General features: G+C 48.1%; 1 protein-coding gene across 1 annotated transcript; it reads left to right on the top strand.

Annotated features, from left to right (window-relative positions):
- The first annotated feature begins 3,018 nt into the window (after positions 1–3,018).
- On the top strand, positions 3,019–23,579 carry CEBPE (CCAAT enhancer binding protein epsilon). The gene is given in 4 exon segments (XM_086923756.1): positions 3,019–3,525; positions 6,491–7,201; positions 21,047–21,334; positions 21,336–23,579. Coding segments are annotated over 3 exon segments (819 nt in total). The 5' UTR covers positions 3,019–3,525; positions 6,491–6,733; the 3' UTR covers positions 21,399–23,579.
- Positions 23,580–25,770: the final 2,191 nt, after the last annotated feature.

Raw genomic sequence — 25,770 nt, 5'->3', positions numbered from 1 at the left:
ACAAACGATGCAGCAGACTGAAAGGGAGACAAAGTCCAGCCCAAACGAAGTGCAGCGAAGTTCAGAGTGACCAGACAGTAGAAGAAAAAGTGGTGTCTGATCTGAATCTTGTCCCACAACTAATCTAGGGACCTACACCCAGGTAAGCCATTAAGTACCCTAAGGAAAGGGTTGGGACGATTCAGGGGACCCTCCCAGGGGAGGGTCTTGACAGGTGAGGTCACACCTCCCTGTGACAGGAGGACTATTGTTCTGCCTTCTCCTGCTTGAGCTTGACTCAGCAGCAGGAGGGCAGAATCATGTCTCAGGTCAACAGCAACCATTGTGTGCTGTCCGGGTCAAGAAGGCTGGTACCGGGAACACTGAGAGCCTAACGGAGAGCTCTTCCAGTGCTTCAAATCATACCCCCACACTATTTGCGGTGTAGGGGTGTGATTACAATATGTTAGATACTAAACATGATAGGATTCGTTACAGCCTGTTTCGAAATGGTCATCACATAATTACGCTGTGCCCTCTATATAGTATATGGCTGCTTCACTCACAACCCCGATGAATGGACTCCGTAGGCTGTGCGGGATTCCTGCTCTTTCAGGGGCTCCCTCTCACTTGGAACCAAGCACCCTACCTTCAGGATTGCAAAGGTCTCCTAGAGGGTTGACTTATAGGTTTTAAGTGAAGTGTCCCTAGATATTGGAAGCCTATATCTTTAGCAAGCGGTGCAAGCACCAACTTACACAGGCTGCAATGGCAGGCCTGTAGTTTAATTTTGAATGGTCTCTAATGGGTGACATAAAACATTCTTCAGCCCATGGGAGACCTCTGGGTCACATATGCCCTTGGTACATGGGTACCATGTACTAGGGACTTAAAAGGCTACCCCAGCATCCAACCTGGAGTGTATCTAAGTACTGAACATAACAATTTAGGGAGAAAGCAGATAGACTTGGCTCCTGATTAGCAGGATCCCAGTCAAACTAGTCAAATACAGCATAGCACCAGGCAAAAAGTGGGGGTAACCATAGAAGCAGATCCTACTTTCCTAAAGTCTTTCTTTCCCCCTTTTCTGCCTTTCTCTCTCTTGTTCACAGTCAAGGTCTAATGATGGAAAAAGGAGAGCTGATGGGCCCCACCTGCAACAACGGGCACAAATTAAGCATTGCAAAGTATGGACATATATCAGCAGGACCTGCACATAGGTTGTGCATAGCTCACTGGGAGCAATGCGTCCTGCACACAGCCTTTAGCATAATGTCCTTATTACTTATCAGGCACTTCATTACTCCGAGTCCAAGTCACAATCCTGGGTAAATTCTGTTTGTAACTAGAGAAACCTTATGAAGTAAGACTGGGATGCTGAACAAAGACGAGGAAGTAACCCACAAAGTTACACACGTAATATGGCAGCCCCTTATCAGCCAACATAAACGTGGCATCCACTCATACATCAAGACTGGTACCCACCACCTATCAGAATGAGAGGCAAGCAGGTTGCAAACATGGGAGCTAATGTTTCCCTTTCTTCCAGGCTAGCAGTGACGTTTTCAATTCTTTGATTATGGTTCAAAGTGCTGTTCCATGCCATCAAAATGGCGTCAGACGTTTCCCAGACTTGAAATGTTCAGTCTGTTTTTCAGTCTTCCTCAACTGCGCTGTGGTTTTTCTGTGCTTTGGGTAGACATTTTGTTTGTGTGGAAAGCATTATTTTTTTCCTACCAACATTCTGTAAACACACACAGGCTTAGTGCCAATATCGGCACACTCCCCAGCCCTCCCACAGCAATAAATGTAATAAATAGACACAACACATTTTCGGTGGAGAAAATTGCTGCAGGTTTATTTGCACAACAATATGCCAACATGGTGGGTTAACTTACAGGCGATCCCAGGGCAGGCAGCCCCTCGCCGCCCTGGCATTCATCCTACGAGCAGTTCAGATGTATGCACCAACATGGAGCTAATTCTGCTGGTATTTGTTCCTGCAGTTTATAGTAGTCTGGCCTACATATGTGATAAGCTCCAAGGGCCCGAATTAATCAAATAAGCATGCCTCATGACTCTCCTTGGTTATGTCTGTGTCTAGTCTTAAATTAGGCCTATTGCTGTTGTTTACTAAACCTGCAACCAGTTGCTACTTGCGAGTGTCGTAAGGAGAGTCGTAATTTAAAAAATTACACTTATTACATCATTTTCCTAGATCAAAATTTGCTTATTTTATGCACTGAGAAGCAAAATCACTTCTAGGATGAAAAAATGATGCATTTTGTTTCAGTTCACTTTAGAAATTCTTTCTTCTCTAATTCAAAACTATTTTATGTAGCAGGATTTTTGTTCCTCCACTTTCATGAAAACTTGGGTGACTAGTGTTCCTTCCCAAAATTGCTAGGGCAGTTACATCTGGATCTTCCAGTAGTAACTTCGGCAGGCACTGCAGGTAAGTGTTGAAAATATCCTTCTAAATGTTTGTAAATAAAAAAAAGTTACAAGTGAGTGGGTGTGCACCACATTCTTAGAACACATCCTATGCAATGTTATTTTACTAGTTTGTGCCATGATTTGAACTTGTATTAACATAATAGGCGTACGTTACTTCTATTTAAAGGCCCAAGTTAGTCAAAAATTGGCCCCTTCGTTTGTATATCATTGTGCCAGGAAGCTTGACCCGGTATATATGGGAGAGGCTGGTATCCCAGGGGCTCCTCTTCACATTCTGCTAGGCCCCACCATTTTGTGCTGCGCCGTTGGAGGAGGAAGTGGCCTTAGCGACATTATAAACGACAATGACGCTGTGAGCCAGCACGCTCCTCTCTTCTCTCTCGGCCTAGCACCCAGGCCGCCTCTGGCAGGTACTCGGAGGATGCTGTGACACCTCTTTCCTCTGGTGTTGCACCAACACCGGTCGACACGTTGTGAAATGTCTGCGGGGAGGAGAGAAGATGAGGGCCGACGCTCTGGGAGGCAGCCCTCAGGCCTGCTGAAATCGGGCCGGTGGCAAGGCGATTGGCAGGCCCGGGCACTCCTGTACACGGGGCGGGGTCAGTGATATGGCCACAATTTCATAACTTCAAAACTGAGAAGGAACTCTTTTTCAAAAAAGAAGCGTTGGGTGGCGGACCTAGGCATTCGGAGGAGTGAATTTGATGGTGAGGTGTCTATAGATGCTCCTCGCACCCTCAAGGTGCCACCCCTCTGTACTCGAAGGTAAAGTCCTGGACTTCGATAGGCAGTGCGCAGCAGGTCCTACCATCGCCCACCCACAGGGTGTGTGTGTCTTGACTCTTGTCTCAGTACCACCGCTGCGCTACAGCCACAAGCCAATCGGTGTGAAGTAAGTGTGCATCAATCAGTCGTCCTTACCTGCTGACACCCGTGGAATACCTAAAGAAGTCCTGGCGTGACCCCTAGGTCAGCCGTGCACACTGACGTCTGGGCGCTTTGGATGTGGAGTGAAGCCTTGAGGGAGCTCCAGGGGTGGCCACGGCGGAAGGATACAGCAGCGGCTCATGGACCCTCGTGCGCCATGAGGTAGGTATGAGTGGGTGCGCTGATTGATGGTAGTGGGGTGAAGTTAACGAGCCTCCCCGAGGCACCTGTCGAACTTCTCGGTGCTCTGGGTTTGGGTCCACCACCAGCCAGGACCCCAGGGCGTCATCTCCCCAGCTGCACCCCTTATACCGTTACGATAAACATAGGGGTGCTTAATCTACACCACAAACGCATCGGTGTGTCGCTTACAATGGAAGGCTGCCCTCCCCCTCAACCCACCCATCTCTCAACAATGCATCTGTCCTTCACACATTCACCAAACACCTTCGATCTTCACACATACCACCGAATACCCCTCTATCGCCCAAATCGGACGGCCGTCGTTCACCTCTAGCACCAAAACCCCTGTGCTTCATCTCTCTCACTAAATGCCCCTGTACCTCCCTTCAGTTACCAAATACCCCTGTGTCATCGGTATCACCAAATACTCCTGTGCTTCACCTCTATTGATGAACACCAGTTACTGCTGCGGTTTTACCTTCGCCTCCAGGCACATCTGCGCCTCACCTGCACATGTGAGAGCATACATTCTCACCCCAGCCTCCACATGTGAGAGCTCACATTCTCACCCCAGCCTCCAAAGGTGAGAGCTCACTTTCTCACCCAGCCTCCACATGTGAAAGCTCACATTCTCACCCCAGCCTCCAAAGGTGAGAGCTCACATTCTCACCCAGCCTCCACATGTGAAAGCTCACATCCTCACCCCATCCTCTCCACACGTGAGAGCTCACATTCTCACCCCAGCCTCCACATGGGAGAGCTCACTTTCTCACCCAGCCTCTCCACATGTGAGAGCTCACTTTCTCACCCCAGCCTCCAAAGATGAGAGCTCACTTTCTCACCCAGCCTCCACATGTGAGAGCTCACATTCTCACCCAGCCTCCACATGGGAGAGCTCACTTTCTCACCCAGCCTCTCCACATGTGAGAGATCACATTCTCACCCCAGCCTCCAAAGGTGAGAGCTCACTTTCTCACCCAGCCTCCACATGTGAAAGCTCACATTCTCACCCCAGCCTCCACAAGTGGGAGCTCACATTCTAAGCCCAGCCTCCACATGTGAGAGCTCACATTCTCACTCCAGCCTCCACATGTGAGAGCTCACATTCTCACTCCAGCCTCTCCACATGTGAGAGCTCACATCCTCACCCCAGCCTCCACATGTGGGAGCTCGCATTCTCACCCCAGCCTCTCCACATGAGAGCTCACATTCTCACCCCAGCCTCCACATGTGAGAGCTCACATCCTCACCCAGTCTCCACATGTGAGAGCTCACATTCTCACTCCAGCCTCCACATGTGAGAGCTCACATTCTCACCCAGCCTCCACATGTGAGAGCTCACATTCTCACCCCAGCCTCTCCACATGTGAGAGCTTACATCCTCACCCCAGCCTCCACACGTGGGAGCTCGTATTCTCACCCCAGCCTCTCCACATGAGAGCTCACATTCTGACCCCAGCCTCCACATGTGAGAGGTCACATCTTCACCCAGCCTCCACATGTGAGAGCTCACATCCTCACACTGCCTCCACATGTGAGAACTCACATCCTCACACAGCCTCTCCACATGTGAGAGCTCACATCCTTACACAGCCTCCACATGTGAGAGCTCACATCCTCACACAGCCTCTCCACATATGAGAGCTCACATCCTCACACAGCCTCCACATGTGAGAGCTCACATCCTCACACAGCCTCTCCACATGTGAGAGCTCACATCCTTACACAGCCTCCACATGTGAGAGCTCACATCCTCACACAGCCTCTCCACATATGAGAGCTCACATCCTCACACAGCCTCCACATGTGAGAGCTCACATCCTCACACAGCCTCTCCACATGTGAGAGCTCACATCCTCTCACAGCCTCCACATGTGAGAGCTCACATTCTCACCCCAGCCTCCACATGTGAGAGCTCACATCCTCACCCCAGCCTCTCCACATGAGACGTCACATTCTCACCCCAGCCTCCACACGTGAGAGCTCACATTCTCACCCCAGCCTCCACATGTGAGAGCTCACATCCTCACCCAGCCTCCACATGTGAGAGCTCACATCCTCACCCCAGCCTCCACATGTGAGAGCTCACATCCTCACCCCAACCTCCACATGTGAGAGCTCACATTCTCACCCCAGCCTCCACATGTGAGAGCTCACATCCTCACACAGCCTCTCCACATGTGAGAGCTCACATACTCGCCCCAGCCTCTCCACATGAGAGCTCACATTCTCACCCCAGCCTCCACATGTGAGAGCTCACATCCTCACCCAGCCTCCACATGTGGGAGCTCACATCCTCACCCCAGCCTCCACATGTGAGAGCTCACATCCTCACCCCAACCTCCACATGTGAGAGCTCACATTCTCACCCCAGCCTCCACATGTGAGAGCTCACATCCTCACACAGCCTCCACATGTGAGAGCTCACATTCTCACCCCAGCCTCCACATGTGAGAGCTCACATCCTCACCCCAGCCTCTCCACGTGAGAGCTCACATTCTCACCCCAGCCTCCACATGCCAGAGCTCACATCCTCACATAGCCTCCACATGTGAGAGCTCACATTCTCACCCCAGCCTCCACACGTGAGAGCTCACATTCTCACCCCAGCCTCCACAGGTGAGAGCTCACATCCTCACCCCAGCCTCCACATGTGAGAGCTCACATTCTCACCCCAGCCTCCACATGTGAGAGCTCACATCCTCACCCCAGCCTCCACATGTGAGAGCTCACATCCTCACCCCAACCTCCACATGTGAGAGCTCACATTCTCACCCCAGCCTCCACATGTGAGAGCTTGCATTCTCACCCCGGGCTGCGGTTTGTTGAGATTCCAGTGAACCCGTGATTGTCGCTGCCGCTTTTCTTTTGTCTGACACCTGAGGTACAATCCTCAGGTGCAAAGATGCTTCCCTCTGTCTAATACACTTTCTCTGGTTTACAGATTTGAATGTGTTTTCCTGACCAAGGGAGGCTACCTCAGAAGCCAACTACGGAGAATCTGAAATCACACAGAAAGGGACAACGAGCTGAGAGGCCTTAGAGCGGTCAAATGTGAACTTGGCACCACAGACGCCCACACACCCCGAACCGTGAACAAGCACACACGGAGCAATATACCTCGCAATACGTAAAGAAAAAAACACCCCAAGAGAACCCCAGTGAGGCAGTCCAGGGGTGTCCAGACATGTCACAGGACAGCTACTACGACTGCGACAAGAGGGCGCCGGGTGCGGGTTACCCGGCTCGGTCCATGGCGGGAGAGGGCCTGGGCGAGACCGAGGCCTCCATCGACCTGTCAGCCTACATTGAAACGGGAGACGAGCTCCTATCCGACCTGTTCGCCGCCAGGCCGGACCGACTGAGGGGCACCTACCACTACCTGCCGCCCGACGGGCACGGCGTGCCCACCTCGGCTGGCTACGGCTACCCGCACCCATTCACCTCTTCAGCGGAGCGCAAGGCTATGCCGGGCCCCTACGAGGCCTACGACCCCCGGACGGTGATCGTCAAGGAGGAGCCGCGTCTCCACAGCGGCGGGCGTAGCAGTGGCTTCAACCCACTGCCCTACCAGGTGGCCCACTGCGGGCAGACGGCGGTCCACCTGCAGGCCGGCCTGGGCGGCGGACACCCGCCCCTACGAGGAGCCATCAAGGTAAGCTGGAGTCTCGCTTAATTCCCATCTATTTCACGTGCTGACATCTCTCTCACACACACTCGCATCACCACGGATCACGTTTATAGAGCGCACTTCATCCCGACCCTAAGATGCACCTACTTACCTGCCTACTCACATGCTCACTCTTGTGGCGGAACTCTCACACACATTCACTCACTCCGCCCCTCAATCTTTGTAAAGTATGTGTCTCCCCAGCCTCGCCCCCTCTTCTATCAGTGCCCTTCCCTCACTCTGTCTAGTGACCAATGTTCACTTTATCAGTGACCCTACCCAGTGCCTCTTCCAGTCACCGCAGCCCTCAATCTGCCATTGGCCATACTGCCTCTCCCTCATATCTGCGCCTGTGTCCGCAGTGACCTCTGGACATGCCTTTCCAGTCACCCCTGCCCGTTACTCTGGTACCCTACCCATCTCTCTCAGTGGATTCTGCCCCTAATTCAGTCACTGATTTCCCCCCCTTCAGTGTGACAGTACCTCTTACTCGTTCTGCCCCCTACCTTCGCTCCCTCATCATTCTAGCATAGACACAATGTTTAGGTCTGACCTGACAGCACAGCTGTATAAATAACATACTCTTACCAGTCCTTTAAAATTGACGTAGAAAGGGATTTGGCTGCATCGTTTCATCACTTTATTGGCTATTTGGTGTAACATTCCAAGCCTTGAGGGACTATTTTACATACAGTAGTATACTGAATCACAATACATCAAATTATTTATCTTGTAGAAACATTGTATACAAAAACAATCTTTTTTTACTGCCAATATTTTTATCAGGACACAAAACGCAAGCCAGATCAATAGAAGCCAGAAATATTGGTTTTGCCCATGCTTGCTTCTAAAATGTAAGGAGGTTACATTTTCATTTCAAGGTGGATTACAACTGGTTTGCCATTGTAGTGCACTGAACAAAGGTAACATTTTAAGTAGTGTATTAAAAAAAAAAAAATATGTGTAAAATGAGAGTCGGACCCTTTAGTCGAACAATGTTAGCATTTACATGCGAGTGACCCCTGCCAGTGAATGAATGAATGAATAACTTTATTGTGTGGTTACTTAAAACCATTACATTAAGAGCAGAGTATAAAATTACAAAAGTTAAAACCAAAAATGTTTCTGCGGGCAAGCATTTGTAAAAAGTTCTCAGAGTTCAAAGTGGCACACACAGTCAGGGAACTGTAAGTGCCACCCAGTGTCCCGCAACAATGTCTCTATTCCTGTGCGCCCTTGGCTGCCATCAGCTCGGACCGGGTCTGTTGTATAAACTTTCCGAACAAGGCCATCTGTTTTACTATGCTCAAGGAGTATAAATGGAAGATTGCCTCCTTAGCTGTGGGTGTCCCCGCGTCCCTAAGGATGGGCCTGAGGTATAGGGTACGGGGTGCACGTAGGGCAGGGCAGCAGAATAGTAAGTGGGCCAATGACTCACGTTTGTAGTTACAGAGTCTGCATTCCCGAGCTTCCGTGCCCGCATTTCCCGGATGGTATAGTTCTTTGAGCGGGAGGGGGTGCAGTCTGTAGGCTAGGATCTTTTGGAGGGCTGGGAGACCCACGGCCTGCATGAGATGGTTTCGGGGGTTGTACGCAGTGTGCGGCAAGCATAGAGACTCATGAAAGGCTCTTTTTGCGAGAAACTCAAGGTCCAAGTCCCGAGAGCAGGCACGCACTTGCTTTTTTATCGCGTGTTTAATGGTCGTGTAGTTGACAAGATCAGGATTCCACGACTCGATCGCCAGGTTAAGTTGGGTTTTTGCCATTTCAATGGTAGCTGACCAGGGATTCCCGGGTACCATGAAGATATGTTTCAAGACGGCCTTCAGTGTGTTGTCACGTGCTGCTGTTGTTAAATAATAATATTTGCTTAAGGCTGCCATCTCTTCCAGATTTTGTTGGTTGAGTGAAAATTCCAGGCGAATTAGAGTATTTCTTGTGCATTTTGGTAAATGATACAGTCTCTTGTATGCCCGCAGTGAATTTTTTCCAACTCCTTGTTCAGTTTTCCTGGATACGCCTGTTGTGCGTAATTGAGGGCCGGCATTAACTTGGCCTTGAGGACTCTTTGAATGGCAGTTGATGTTGGGCTGTGTAAGGAGGCTTGTAGTTTACATAGGGTGAAGGTGATGGTCTTCCCTTTGCCCTGAATTTTCTTTAGGTGGGTGCGACACAACCCCGATTCGTGAAAGGAGACCCCCAGGTATGTGTATTTCTGTGTGCTGTCCAAGGTCAGGTGGCCGAGGCTCCATTTTGCTCTTGTTTTTTTGGGGTAGTTCCCGAAGATGACTATTTTTGACTTGGTCGGGTTTGCTACCAACCTGTTTTTGTTATTGTATGTTGCCAGGGCGGTGAGTGCCTTTTGAAGCCCTATTTTTGTGTGATCCAGGATTACGAGGTCATCCGTGTATTGCATAAACTGAATTTTGGTTGCCCCTATCTTTGGTGTTGCTAAGGCGGCCCCCGACAGGGCTGTCTCCATGTCTGCTGTATATAAATTAAACAGCAGGGGTGCCAACACGCACCCTTGTTTTAAGCCCCGGTTTGTTTCAATCTTGTCGGTTGCAGAATCGCTTGAGAGTTTGATTCTTACCCAGGTGTTTTGATATAAGGATTGTATCACTCTTAACAGAGAGGGGTCGATGTTCCAGTGGACCAGCTTTCTCCATAGGATGGTGCGGTCTACTCCATCGAACGCAGCTGAGTAATCGATGAAGCAGGCGAATAATGGGAGGCTTTTACGCGCCCGCGCTTGATTGGCTAGGTAGGAAAGTGCAATGATATTGTCTATGGTCGAGGACCCTGGTCTAAAGCCGGTTTGGCAGAATGGCAGGAGATTTTCTTCACTTGCCCAGTCTGTAAGGTCCTTCAGGATGGCACTGGCGTAGGCTTTGCCCTCGATGTCCAAGAGGGCGATGATGCGGTAGTTGGTTGGATCCGATTTAGTCCCTTTCTTATGGATTGGGTGCAAGAGCGAGCCTCGCCATGAGTCTGGCACATCCCCGGTTAGCCAGCAGTCAGTATATAGATGGGTCAGATTTTCGGACCAGAATTCAATGTTTGATTTGAACAAGTGGCCTGGGAGACCATTGGGGCCCGGTGCGCCGTTTGGTCTGATTTTTTTTAGTATTTTGGACACTAGAGATTTTCCGGGAGGGGGCGATGTTTCGATGATTAAAGCCGGGTTCTCTCTTAGTAGGGGCGTGTCGAGTGGCTGATTGATTGATCGTTCTTCGTTGTAGAGCGCTTTTACATGGGAGACCTAGGCTGATGCTTCAAGGGAGTTTTCTTTGTGGTTTGTGCCTCGGCCAAGGTGACTTATGTAACTCCTGAACTCCTGTGATTTTCCGGGGCTCAACAAATCGAAGATTTTCAGCCACTGAGCCTCGCAGTGGTTACGCTTTGCGGCCCACACTTTTTTGGAGTGGCTCTTTGCCGCCTCCTGCAGTTGTATTTTGTTTGTGATTGAGCGGTTTTTACTGAGGGCTTTTCGTTTTTTATTTAAATCCTTTGCACTTGTTTTGATTTCTGCGTTAAATCCAAAGGCCGTCGGGGGATGCCAGTAGATTGTCGTTTGTTTGTCCCCGCGTCCCCGAAGTATTGCCGCTAAGGTGGCAGTGATTCCATCCCATATTGCTATTGCGTCATGGCTGTGTATGCGCGGTGGCCAACCTGCCCACGAGTTTGCCCAGTTGTTAAAAGATGCGGTCGCTACTTGTCCCCATTTATTTCTTCTGGGCAGCTTTATTAATTCTTGGCCGTCCGTTTCTCCGATGCATACGGGCCTATGTCGTGGATTCACTGATAAATTCATGGTGATTGTTGGAGCTGCATGGTCGCTGTCGTTGCGTTGGTGTACAATGAAATTTTCAATTTGGGCTTGCAGTTTATCGCTTAGAATGATGTAGTCGACCGTCGTTTGTTTGTTGTACGTAGGACCGACCAAGGCTCCCGGGGTATTCTTTAACAGCACTGTGTGCGCCGTCGCCAGATTGTAGGATTTTAAAAGTTCATTGACCCCTGCCAGTGTCCTCGCTTGCTTCCCCTTCCACGAATAGCCCCTTTTTTCTCGTCCTCTCCCGTACCCTCCACCTGTTTAGCACAGGGGTCGAAGTGGGGGAAAAAAAGTAGGGGAACTGTGGGTGGAGAATCAGGGGGCGGGAATAACCAAAGATTGAATCTGTGGGCGGAGTCAGGGGTGTGGCTAGAAATAGCAAAACATACAAATTTGCGATTCCTTAAAAGCAATCGCATTTTTGGAAGTCGCTAAAAATAGCGATTTTTCCAACAATGTTTGATGCATCCCAAAAACCTATTTAGGAATCACAAACGGCCGAATTTACCGATTCGCACCGTTTGCACTTCCTAAATAGGTTGATGCATGTGGCCGCATGTCCCTACGGCCAACGTTGTTCTAGGAGAGGCAGGAATTATAAAGATTTCTAGATGCAATCAGGTCTGTAGTACTTTACCCCACATTGCTTAACAACTCGTGACGCTAGGCGGAGACATACAAGTTTGAGGGCTTTCTATGATGTTCCTGATCCATATCCTCCATTCTTTCACCGGCATTACAGCAAGGAAGGTAGCCATGAGGGGTCATGCCTGGTGGCCGAGTCCCCCCTTTTCAAGTAATCGTCACCACACTGTCATCTTAGCCAGAGGCTCAGACGTGAAATACATTTTTGGTGTGCATTTTAATTAGTGTGGGTGCAACATAAGTACGTGTGCCCATATTTAGGTGAAGGAACAGTGTTCCCAAATAACAGTCACTGGAAAAAGGGACTTACTGGTAAAAACCAGGAAGGGGCACACAGTCAATGAGTTAAAGTTTTTTTGCCAGGATCCAGATGAATAAACCACAAGGCTTCCGGGGGCTTATTTATGAGCCCTTTGTGCTGCTGCTGCTGCATCACTTTTAGTGACGCTGCGATGGAGTAAAATGTGTGTCTCGTTGCGCAATACTTACAAAGTGGCACATCAAAGCAGATGCCTAACTTTGTAAAGCCCTGCGCTACATTATGCCTGCGTCAGCTATAATGTATGCAGGGTGGGCTTTCCTCTGTAAAAGAAGGTCGTAGAAGCGGCGCAGTGAAATCTATGCGATTTCACTGCACAAATTCTAGGACACCACTGCGTCAAATTCTTAAACCTGCCTCACAGCAGATGTAAGACTGACGAAGGTGACTTTAACATGGGACTTGCCCACGTGTAATGACCCATTGCTGGAGAAGCGTCACTTTTGCAACACATTCCAGCAATGCGTCATTACTGTGCCTACAGACCTGTCAGAAATACGGACGTATCTGTAAATCCTTGCGACATGGAGCACTGTACAGTAAATATGGTGCATCTGTGGTGTTGCAAGGAGGGTGCCCTGAAAAGTGTTGCATCGCTCTTCTCAAGCAGCGATGCAACACTTTTCATAAATGAAGCCCCCAGTGGCCAGTGACTGCCACCAATCTGACACAGTAAACAGGGGTCAGTTCAGACGCCATCAGATTAAGGATACTCAAATTCAAAATAGTCTCAGGCCGGAGCAACGAAGGGTCCTTAGACAATAGGACACCACGGTTTAGAGTTAGGGTCCAGCAGCAGCTTTAAAAGCCGGATATCCTCAGAATTGCAAGAGGCAGCAACATGTCAGCTATTCGTACTTAGAGCGACAAGCCTTAGGCAATGGAACCCACTTGGGTCATGTAAGGCATACATTCTCCTGGTTTTCCCGGGTGTAAAAGAAGCAGACACAGGGCTCTTAAAGAATATGGGGCTTATTTACAAGGCCCTTGCGCTGCCGGTGCATCGCTTTTTGTGACGCACCAGAAGCACAACCTGCTGCCCCATATTTACAAGGACACGTAAAGCCACCTTGTGTGACTTTTCGTGTTCTTGTAAATATGCCCTCTTTACATGCAACACTGCGTGAAAGTGGCGTGCCATGGGTGTTGCTGTGCATCTTCCCAAGCAACACCCGTGGCTTTTGCTGTATTTCCACATTTACAACAAATCATAAACCTGGAAATGTGTCAGAATGCTATGCCTCCCCAGGGCAGGCGTAGAGAGGCACAACGAGGAGGAAAGTTTTAATTTCTCCTTGGTTTTTTTCTCTTTCTATGCGTGCTGTTTTCTGTTTTCTGCAGAACACCTAGAAAGAGGAAATCACCTCTTGTGATTGTTTTTGTGCAGGAAGGTGTTCCTTTAGTTGCCTATGGTCAGCTTACTTCTTCATGGCATCATCGACAGAGATTCAGTCAATCGGGCCTTGGTCTGGTCTTCCTGGTCAGCGTGTCATCTTTGGTCCTCACCCGAGCAGTTCAGCGATCTCTTCTGGCCACAGCGTCAGATTTCTACAGTTCTTACTGTGTGGTCACAACCTTAAGAGAACGCCAGGATCATGCAGGGGTTTGTCCCTGGTAAACAATCTATCTAAACTAGTGTGGAGTCGCTTTCTTGACGTTCACTCAAATACAAAACTATCGCCTAAGGGAGGTTATATTTTATACAAATTTGTGAGGACCGACGAGGAGTGATGGTCTAAAATGGCGCCTTCTTTAATATTTGAAAGTTCTAGCCAACCATAGTTGAGGCATCTTTGCTGTCTAGCTTTCCTGGGCTTCTACAAGCGGTACAGCGAATGGTCGCTGGGTGTGGATTTGGGCCAGACCCAGACTCCAATCCGCCATGGGAAATTCAGAAGTGTTTAGAAAGTTATTCTTTACTTCCAAATGCCATAGCAAAGGCCGATTGTGTACTTTATCCCGACTCTCAGACTGGTCTACTTACCTGCCTACTCACACGCTCACTCTTGTGGCGGAACTCTCACACACATTCACTCACTCTTTGTGACGTTTGTCTCCTCAGCCTGTGAGTAATCGATAACATTAACAAAAGAATGCAGCAGCTTTGGCAATGCCAGGTACCAGGAGTATATTTTCTTTTATTAGTAGTTCTAGAAGTCATATTAGTATGCTGTATGTTCATTTGTATTTTAATAATATATAAGACGCACATATAAGCATTACATAAAACACATGACAGAACAAAAACAGACAAATATTTGACAAAACACCAACAATACATTATACATTTTGCTCAGATAAATACAAGAAATGCACAAATTACAGTAGGTTAAGAAATGTGTTCCCAGATAATTTTCTTTTTTTTACAAAGTGAAAGTGTTACTAGATGGAGTCTAAGTGGTAAGGCATTCCATAATTTGACTCTTTAAAAACTTAGCATTTTTCTACCATTCCACTTTGTGGCAATCAGCTTACGGTCAGGGGCAGAACGTAAAACCATAGGCTGCTTAAAATGAAAACAGTGTGTCAGCTATAGGGGCTGACTATACTTTCAAAGATAAACCAGTTCTCTTTAATTGCATTATTTCCTTAACTTGCAACTAACCAAAAGACCTACGGTAAACTGGCATGTGACCTGATTTGTGTAAGCTACACAATTCTGCACAGCTTGCAGTGTAAAGACATTAGACTCGAACATGTTCCGGAAATGGCTGAGCAATGCACCAGTATCTGAATGAGTGTAATCAAAGGATGGCTGCTTAGCACGGAGGTTCATTCTGTCAAATGAGATCAGTGCTAATATACAGCTTTTAGAACAGGCGAAAATGTGATCCTTAACTGACAAGCAATCCTCAGTGTCTTCACACATGAGCATGGTTGTGGCATCACCACACTCAAGAGGCAACGATTCCATGGGCCTCATTTACTACAAAATGACACAGCACGGAGCTGCAAGCCATTTTACTGTGCCGAGCTGCGCCATTTGAAAACCCCAGGGATGTGCCATATTAACAACAATACAACCCATCTGTGTGCTTTCCCCGGCGCTGGCGCACCATTGGCTGCCGTACTCCAGCACAGGCGCATTGCAGGAAGGAATGGTTTTTTTTGCAGAAAGGGGCACCTTCCCGCACAAAAACAATAATTGATGGCCTTTCCCACTTTCTTTTCATGCTGTAGAATGCATCACACTGTGGACTTCATTCACCAGTTCATTGTGCCGCCAGTGTGTCACTGTTTTAGACACACCGGCGGAAAGTGGTGCCTGCCCATATTTACAAGGCCACCTAAAGACTTCCATGGCCTTGTAAATATGGGCTAATATCACGCTTTACTCTGCGTGAAAGGGGCGTTCCATGGGTGTTGCTGTGAGTGTTCCCACACAATATACCTGGAACCTGACAAATTCCCACATTTACAAGGTTTTATAAACATGGGAATGAGTCAGAATTTTACACCTCCCCAGGGGTGGCGGGAGTGGCGCAAAGTAGAGAAATACTTTTATTTCTCCTCGTTTTTTCCTTCTGGTATGTGTGCTGAATTCTGCAGCACACATAGCAAGAGGAAAATGCCATCAATTATTGTTTTTGTGCAGGAAGGGACACCTTCTTGCACAAAAACAATCTTGATGGCATTTTCATCTCTACGTTTCCTCTGATAAACCTGATCGCAGCTCATAGCATTGATCTCTTGGAGATGTGCGTGGATGACATGCAGATACGTGTTGATCTACAGGCAGAATGCCCTTCTGTTTGTGATGCAATAACGTCTTCTAAAAGTATCACAAAATACATGAACCTGAGTGAATCAACGCTGTTTTCAGGTGTCCCTTCCTTGCAAAAAAACAGGATGTGGCCTAACGGCTAGGGCGGTTGACCTTGAATCTGGAGAACCAGGGGCGAGTCTCGGCAACGGCACTCAACATCCTGTGATTCGGGGCAAATCACTTAATCTGCCTGTGCCTAACAAAAATGAATGTGTCTGTTTGTAACGCAACTGGTGCTTATGTAAAGTGCTCAGATACCTGATACCTTCAGGTCGAGTCCGCGCTATAAAAAACTTGGGGGAACAAAATCTTCCCTTCAGCGCAGTCACCCTTGTACAATGGTGCAAGGGTGTCCGTGCTAGTGCATGGTAACCAATTGTGTACAACGCAGTGGAAAGCACATGGATGTGTCGTATTGGTGTTAATACGATGCATCCCTGTGCTTTTAAAATGACGCCGCTCAGCGCAGAAAAATTGCTTGCGGCATAGCGCTGCGTCATTTTATAGTAAATGAGGCCCATAGAAATAGAAAAAAAAAGTATTTTTCCTTGTTGCGCCACTCCTATGCCTCCCCTGGAGAGATGTAGGATTCTGACACATTCGCAACTTTACAAAACGTAAATCTGGGAATGCGTCAGGTTCCATGGATATTGCGTGGGAACACCCACAGCAACACCCTAGAACGTCTCTTTCATGCAGAGTAATGCGAGAAAACAGCCCATATTTACAAGGCCATGAAAAGTCATGCAGGGTAACTTTACGTGGTCTTGTAAATATGGGCAGGCACACTGCACCACTGGTGTGTTTAAAAAAGTGATGCACTGGCGGCGCAATCGGCTTGTAAATGAGGCCACCAGTTTGTTAAGTGTTTGCTAGCATGAAAACAGTGTTTCAGGTTCCTCCATTTTGTGATCCGTTTAAAGACGGTATTTGAATCACAAACAGAAGGGCATTCTGCATGTAGATCAACACGTATATGCGTGTCATCCATGCACATCTCCAAGAGATCAATGCTACGGACTGTGATCAGAGGAATCATAGACATGACATGACACAGTGCACGGGTCACGGCAAGAAAGAGCTGCTACTAATAGCTGTAGTTGTACCAGTCGTTGAGATACAAGTAGTGGTTATACTATTATCGGTAGTAGCACCAGTAGCGATAATAGTAGTGATACTGGTGTCAGTACTGGTATTTGTAGTAGTAGTGTAACTAGAAGAGGTAGTAATAGTCTCAGGACTAGTAACACTAATAGCAGGATCACTTAGAAGCACTTGGTATAGCTACTAATTGTCGTATTGTTTTTTTTATCATTTCTACAATTCATCTGCCATTCACCAGCCTCTTTGCGTGCAGTCAGGGGAGTCTTCCAGACTCAGCGCTGGCTTGAGGGCTCAGGCTGAAGACCACGTGGCAGGCCAGGCCCACGTCAGTGATGCGCACTGCAGACCTAAAGTGTCCCTGAGGCAGTGAGTGGTTGCTGCACACACCTGGAGGGGAGGGGGCGAGATGCAAATTGAAGTCCGGACCTGAGGTAAAGCAGGAAGGAGCCTGAGGTGAGGCGGGCATGCAGCCGAGAAGGGGATGGGTAAGTAGAGGAGGGCGAACATGCCACTGCTTTGCCCTTGCTCTTACCTGAGTCTGGCAGGCCCTGAAGGGAGTTGTGGGGGTTTCTTGCTCCTCCCTATGTTCCCCTCCTCCTCACCGGGGAACTGGAGTGTGGCATACCAGGGAGCTCTCTGGCCAGAAGTCTACTGGGGCAGGCGGGACTGGAGCAGGTACCACCCTCTATATCTGAGAAAAACTTAAGTAAACAGAAACCCCATCTAAGCGCGTGACCGGAACCTTTGCCTCAGGTCCAAGAGGGGACTGCTACTTCACCTTGCATGCAGGCTGCAAATAGCAAATGTAACTGAAACTGTGACCCATAACCGTGCCGCCCATTTAAATGGCGAACGATGTAGCAAGTGCCACCTGATATCATGGCTGCTCGTGATCCTATTGAGGGACACAGGAGAGGGGTATCACTTTCATGGTGGGAAGTGGGTCGGTGCAACTACACCACTGTACACACCGTCAATAACATCAGGTTGAGGTACGGCCAGGGCACTGTGCCAGGCTGTCCCTCCCTTGATGGATGTGGTTTGGCGAGTCTGAAGCCTGAGAGACTAAACTACTCATCAGCCAATGGGAAGGTTTAAGTCCAGCCGGGGGACCTCAATCCCACCAACCACAAATAATACTACCCCTTCAATGAAATAGCCAGTGGCCAAGGGTTGCGGTCTGAAAGTCATGGATAAACTAGATCCAGTAATGGAAGTGAATGGAATCATAAACAGGTACGATTGAAGTTGATGTGGGGTTGTTGTGAATGGACTAGAGAAAGTTGGCAGCTAGAGCGTCTCAGGTGGAACAGACCTGACAGAACTTCAAAAAGAGACACAAGATCACCTCTAGTGTCTCATTTTGAAGTTCCGTCAGGTGCAGGACCTGACAGAGTGAGTGAGGTTCCTGGAAAGAAAGACCGAAAAGGCAGAAAGTAGACCAAGACAAAAAATCATCTGGATAGTGGGCCTCCCCAAGTGTGCCGAAAGCAACAACATGGTTGAATACCTTGAGAACTGGACCCTGGGATTAGTTGTGCCACAAAACTGTTATTTCTTTCTTCATAGAAAGGGATGACTGGGTTCTGACACTCAGCTTCGCTCCAGGGACCACACTGAGGCCCACAATGGTCAAACTGTTGCATTTCAAAGATAGGGACACTATACTGCAGCTATACTTCACAGTGGAAAATCAAAAATTGCTAATGTTCCAAATCTTCATTATGGATGTAAAACATAGAGCATCGTTTCTGCTGGTGAAACGAAAACACTGTGAAATGGGATTGAAATTTGCTGTGCTGTTTTGGGCGACGCTGAAAATAATAACGGCTCAAAAGTGTTTCTTTTGTCACTGAATCTGAAGAAGTGTGGGATTGAGTTAACAGCAAGGTGCCTCGCCTACAGTCGATGCCTCCATGAGTTGGGAGTCAAGGCGAGGCAGGCGTAAACTTAAGAAGCAGAATCGTAAGCACGGCACCCAACTGTCCCAACTCACAGCCCGATCTGTAGAGCAAGCAGAGGGAAAAAAAAGGAGGTACCCTTGGCAGAGGCCACCTTTAATGACCAAGTCAGCCAGTTGATGCTAGAGTAATCGAGCTGCGACAAGTACGACAACATGTATGGACATAGGGCAGTTGCCTAAGGAGAAGCCAAGATCAACAGATGATCTTATTTAAATTGGACAGATGAAGTCTGTCTGCTGGGTGTTTCTGCAGCCCTGTTTGTGGGTGTGGGCTACATAGACAGCCGCCAGAACAGGGTATGGCTGTATCATGTAAGTAACAAACCACTGATGGAACCTTGGACCTGGCGGCCCTCCACCCCCCCTCCCACCCCACCGGGCGGCAGTAGATGAACATGTGCAATTCCTGGTGGGCTCAACCATCTGTGTACAACCACACAGTATTCAAAGCATATGTACCCAGTTACTATTAGTGGTCCCTACTAGATATCAAATGGACGCTAGGGTGTTTCCAGGCACGGGCTTGTTTGACCAGCATCTGCCTACCACCCTCCATAACTGACAATATGAACCCTTACTCAATATTTGGAAAGGGGGCAATTAAAATCCTGGTCCAGGGTGGGAATTTCAAGTTGGGACGTTTCAGGTTCAGTTCCTAAGTCATGGATGAAGAGAAGCAGTAAGAAGGAGAGCGTAATCTGTGAGCAAGGCACAGCAAGTCAACTTCTAGACAGAGGTGGCAATCTCACTTATAGGGGACATGGTTCACTATGGGCAAGACTACGAGCCAATGGGGCGTTCAGGTTTGCCCTCGTGCGAATAACATTACTCACTTGGACGGGCCAACACACTAGAACTGTCTAACCTGGAATGCCCAAGGAAGTGCAAGAGGTGAGGAATTCCCATTGCCTTACTGCAGGAAACTCATCTGATAGAGATAGAGGAGTAGTAACTGCAGTGGAAGTGGATAGGTTATTTGTTTTATAGGTCTTACCCTGAGCATGAGGGTGGGTGTTGATCTAGATCTGACCCGACGTTCACTTCAAGGAAATGGACCACAGGATAGATGCAGAGGGGCCATCTGTTTATGTGCTTCGCCAGCTCAACAACTGGAAGCTTCAACACTGGTCTTCGTACCTCCCGTGCACCGCGCAGACAGGCGTGCTACATGCAATCACTCCACCACTGACTACAGAGCAGCTAAAATGTCAACTGATAGGAGGCAACTTTAATTGTGTTAGGAACATCAATGTATATTTGTATCACCTCCCTTGTTGTACGATGTTGCTGGGCCGCTGCCCGAGAAAATGTCTGCCTGGGTGGGTAATTGGGGCCGGGCACAGCATGTGGAGAGAGTACACCCATGAACCACAAGTACCGTCACTGCTCCCCGATTCTAAACTTTCACACTTGCATACACATATTTTTTGTGAGCACGCACCTCCAGGATTACATTCACGAGCAGAATATCTAGAGAGAAGACTATCTGATCATAACCCTTTAATGCTAGTGTTACCAAGGGGCAGAGTATTCACTAGGATTCCAAACTGGCAGCTGCACCCACTGGTACAGGAAGATGCAGTATAAAGGAGCACTGTGGTGTATAAATAAACCGTTATTTCAGGGTCAATGAAAGCTTCACATGGGATATCTCCACTTACTGGGATGCCTTCAAGGTTTATATCATGGGGATCTGCATTACGAGCGGGCGGAAGTGCGGGCCACACTACATGGCAAGCTGAGCAGGATATAGGAAGGGTTAACCCAATTAGAGGGCGAAGCCATGAGCTCTAAACACAAACAACAGGGATTGACATGCAAAATATGGACAAACAGGGAGCAAGGAATATCCTCTAAACATCTATAGGGTCGGAGCACAGTAACTTTCTGGTGTAAAATAACATACAGCCTTTCATTTTTGCATAATTTCTGCTTTAATAGATCCGGAGACTACACTTCCTTCCCTGTGCCGTCACTTCCTGTGGTTGTGGTTCAAAGACATTCCACGGAATAGAGAACGGGTTAAACAATGCTCACAATAAAAGTAAAAAAACAGACATAGCGCAATAAATTTTTTGAAAGTAAAATTTAGTAGACGGTAAAACAATAATGCAAAGATATTTTTGAGAAAGTGGATTTCCACATTGCCCCTTTTTCCCCAACTCCCTAACATTGATTGCCCGTCTCTTGTCTTGCAGGCTCTGCCTCAGGCGGGCACTCCATGCTCCAGCACGTCTTCGACTAGTGGGGCATACTCCAGGGACGGTTCGTTGCCGGCTCACCACAAGAGCAAGAAGTCGCTGAGCAAAGACAGCCTGGAGTACAGGCTCAGGAGAGAGCGCAACAACATCGCAGTACGCAAGAGTCGAGACAAGGCCAAGCGTCGCAACATGGAGACCCAGCAGAAGGCAATGGAGTACTTGGCAGAGAATGAGCGCCTGCGAGCTCGTGTCGAGCAGCTCACCCAGGAGCTCGAGGCTCTACGCAAATTTCTTCCGTCAGGTCCCTGAGACGGCGGGCCTGTTAAAGGGCCTGGGGGACTGTGCCTGAAGGCTTATCAGATCTGGACTAGGTGAAAGACATGGGTCTGACCCTGAGGGAACACAGAGGCAGATCAAGGAGGAATGGGGGGAACTGTGCCTGAGAGGAGAAATGGTCCATCTTAGCGCGTGACATGATAGGGGCTGTGCCTGGGGATTTAGTGTGGTCCCACCTATGTGGACCCACCAATTTTTGACACAGGGTTACTTGGGACTGGTCTAAATGTGGCGCAGAACGCTGTTTTGGGGCAGAGTGCAGTGCCCTGAAGTCTCCAGGTTCTATGCGTGGGTGCTGCCTTCAGTCCTGTATTCCAGTCCTGGTCTTTCATTCACACAAACCAGTAAATTCTTGGAGTTGTTGTCCTGTCTAGTCTCAGTAAGAGTACATTTCCAGGTTGCAGCGGCTTCTAGAGGGATAGGCTGGTTTGGAACAGGATGTTTCTGGTGACTTTGCTACATATACATCCTGAGAAAGTGTGCCTGAGGCACTTCTGGTGACCACAGAAAGGAAGGACACGCGAGAATGCTCCTACGGAACGATTAGGGTCAGCCTGGAGAAGACCCTGTGGTGTCTCTCAGCACTTGTCAGGTTTGGCGGTGGGAAGGACCTGGAGGGCTGTGCATGAGGGAGAGCCACGCCTGAAGAACCTCATGGTGAACTGTGAATGGGGAACGAGGGCAGACCTGGAAAGACAAGTTGTGCTTTGTTGTGATGTGTTGCGTTTTGTTGTGTAAGTACAGATTTGGACTGTCCCTGAGGAAGTATCACAGCACAACAAGAGTAGAGCCGGGGGAACTGTCTGAGGGGCTGTTGGTGGCCGGCCTAGGGTAGAACATAGGGGTCTGTGCCTGTGGGCATCTGGGGCTTGCTAGGAAAAGGGCACTTGTGATGGAACCTTGAAACTACCACCCAGAGACAAGCACAATCGATAGGAAATACTGGGGTACAGGATGAGCACAGAGAATGTGCTTGAGGGTGTGCAAGCCAGAGGGTTGCGGGAGCTGGGCAAGGACCACAGTGGTACTTAGGGCCCGGCCTATCAGAATCTTAAGGCACAGTTAATTGAGCCCATGGTCTACTGGTGTCCAGCCTCGGATTAGCCAGAGCCAGAGGGCTCAAGTCCATCATATGGGGGATTGGAGACAGTGCTTGATGGAGTGCTGGGCTCTGTCCTATGGGAATGAATGACAAGGACGAATTGGGGGAATTCCTGAGGGATGGACTTGAGGAGCAGGGCCTGGCATCAGTCCACGCCTGGCCCCGTAGACCTCGGGTGACAGCGCCTAAAGGTGCCACTGAGTGTGGAGCAGATGAAGGTGAAAGGCAACAGTGACGGGGACCTTATAGAGGTCTGTTCTGCAGATGGACATAAGAGGTTACTGCGCTCATGCCAAGGGACGCGCACAGGGTCCATGCTCAAGGCGCTATCCGGAGCCAGTCTTCATGAAAGATCTGTGGTGCTGTGCCTGAGCGACCTTTTCGAAGAATACCTTGTTCAAATAGACCTCGATATCCATGTGCCATCGCTCACTCGTGTAAATGCTGTTATTGGTACCACATTTATCAACCGGGTAAGGATGAAAGGCAGAGTTTGTCCTGTTGGGGATTAAACTCCTGACATGCAGGACACGCTCACCTGCCTATCTTGGTGCTGCCTGGTGACAGCATGATAATGAGGGCATCTGCGCCGTACCAGGTAATGTGTGAAATGGGCGTCTGTACCTGTTTCACAGGAATCTGCACACCCTTGTCAACTTGTTGTAAGGCCATTTTCAGATTATTTATCAATCTTTTATTAATTAACTAATATCTCAAGTGTGTTCAGTTCCGTTTCTGCCTCTGTACCACCATGAACTCAACTGACCCCTGAAGCAGTCTACTGCCGCTGAACGGTACAGCCAATCCAACATTTGACTAAACCTTGTTCACAATATGACCTTGTCCGGCCAGTGCTTTTTATGTGATCTCATCACTTATTTGCTCACTTATCTGTATGTAAATTAATTCTGCTTTTAAATCAGGTATACTACCAGTCGAATGACGACAGGCATGTGTGATGCTGTCATTAAAAAAACCTGGCAATTCCTGACAATTTTCGCCTATTTCTTTTCACCATTCTGTGCTAAGGTTGCGGAAAAGATAGTTAATTCACAACTATCGAGGTTCACCACTAAAACCTCCCTTTTTTCACTCTTGCCCAGTCTGGCCTCCGTTCCCGCCATGGAGGTAGCATTTGTTGCAGTTCAAGATGAGCCACAAATGATCCTGGACCGGGCGGGGTCCAGGATCATTAGTGGGGGGGGGGGGGGGGGGGAGGGGAGGCCACCGCCCTTCTGCATCTGCCTACCAGCCCCACCCCGTTCTGACTGGCAGGCTGGCATCAGCAGGGGCGAGGGGGCTCTCCCTAGAGTGGTTCTGATCATTCCTTACAGGTCTGGATCAATCAGTCAATATGCCTCTGTCCAGGTCTCCTAAGCATTTGTCAGGGTCTCACAAGGGTCATCGCTGAGCATCTCTTCAACCTGTTTGTGGCTTCTTTAGTAAAGTTGATTCATTATTTCAGGCTATCCAGTATGTGTTATGTGGGGGGGACACAAATAATTCTTAGACTGCACAACCAAATGATACTGCCCGAGCCAGCTTCCTACATGGTCAGAAGGCAGTGTCTGATCGGATGGCGACGGATTGCCTAAAACTAAACTTAGATAAAACCAAAGCTTTTGATCTTAGAAGGTTCCCCCTCCTGTTAGGATTGTACTGGGGACCCGGTTTGCTTAGTCAGTAGCCCAAGTTGGTTAGCGCCGCACAAAACCCTGGGACCATGGCTGATGAGAGCTTTTCTTTTCCTTCTCATATTATTAAAGTCTCTCTTCCAGGTTTCGATGTTTGAAGATCGAACGGAAAAATATTTCATAGTTCCCTAAAACGGCATATTATCCCATAATTCTCGACTTGATGCGTTCAATAGATGAAGAATTTTGCAGCCCATCTTCAGTTTGGCTTATTCACTGTCCTTTAGAGACACTTGTGATCCCTACACAGGTGAAACAAGCATTTGCAATGCAATAGGTCTCGCATTTGTGAAAGTTTGAGCTATTGGCATTGTAAATGACAAGGACTTTTATTTATGCATTTTGAAAACTTGCAAGCTGTGCTTAAACACCCACGTTGTACTTATAGTCCTTGCTTATGAGAAGCAAGGCTGGCAGTAACTGCGCCTCGTTTACTGCCTGCCTTGCTTCTCGTAAACAAGGGCTATCCATACTAAGTGAGTGTTTATGCACCGCTTGCAGTTTGTCAAATCACAAGAATAAAAGGCATTGCCCTTACAATGCCAATAGCACAAACTGAAATACGAGAGCTATTGCATTGCAAATGCTTGTTTTAAATGTTTTCTTTTTAGTGATCTGCCCCAATTATAATTGGGCTAGTTTTTGGGGACTAGGACTTATTTTTCAACATCAGACTTTGACCTAGAGTAAGTGTGATAGAAAGCTAGAAAAGGCGACAAATGTGCTTAGTTGGCTGTGTGGAGAGAGACTGGACTGTCCGCTGAGACCTCTCTCTTGGATGATGGATGATGGATGTGAATAGTATGCTCTATACAGGGACTCTCGTCCCTGCTAACTCTCCTATCTCTACCAATGGGTGTACACAGTAGGTTGTGGGAAGAGACTATATTCTACTCATAACTCTTACAAAGCCAATGGGCGTAAATAGTATACTCTGATAAACACCATCTCCAGAGACTCCTCCCTACAGTAACAAGTGTGCATATCCGAGTCTTTTCAAAGATCACCTACTCTTTCCTACTTTTCACGATCCTGCAAGAGTCTCGCGTGATCGTACATTCTTTTAAAAATAAGTATTAACCATCTACTCATCACAGTACTTTTCTGGTAAACACTTCCTCTCAAAAACAACAACCACAATATGGATTCCTACCAATGGAGTGCATGCTGAACTCATCTACTCCTTTTTACTATTCACAGTCCTCTGAGATGATAAAAATGTGTTCAAAACAATGCACATTTATTTTCAGTAGTTATCCCTTAGACACTTCCTCTCCAAACATCAGGGGACAGCATACCTTTCTGCTGCTGACTTTTTTTCATAACACCTACAATTGTGCACAGTAAACAGAAATGGTGGCCATTTAATTTCTAACATTGCAATGCAGGACTTGGGGAAGCCTCACTCTCTCTCTTTTCTCGACCCCCGATTGACGGGTCACCCTGAAACTTTCCAGGAAGGAGTTGAGGTGGATCAACTTTTTGGGCGATTGCTTTGTCAAAATTTGTCAAATGGGTACAAAGTAATAAGTAAACAAAAAAACACTACATCTATGGAAAGGAAGACCTAAATATAACTACCTAGTGGC

The sequence above is a fragment of the Lissotriton vulgaris genome, chromosome 5 (genome assembly GCF_964263255.1).
Source record: "Lissotriton vulgaris chromosome 5, aLisVul1.2, whole genome shotgun sequence".
In the NCBI taxonomy this organism is placed as follows: Eukaryota; Metazoa; Chordata; class Amphibia; order Caudata; family Salamandridae; genus Lissotriton; species Lissotriton vulgaris.
This window is presented reverse-complemented; position numbering and strand designations above follow the sequence as displayed.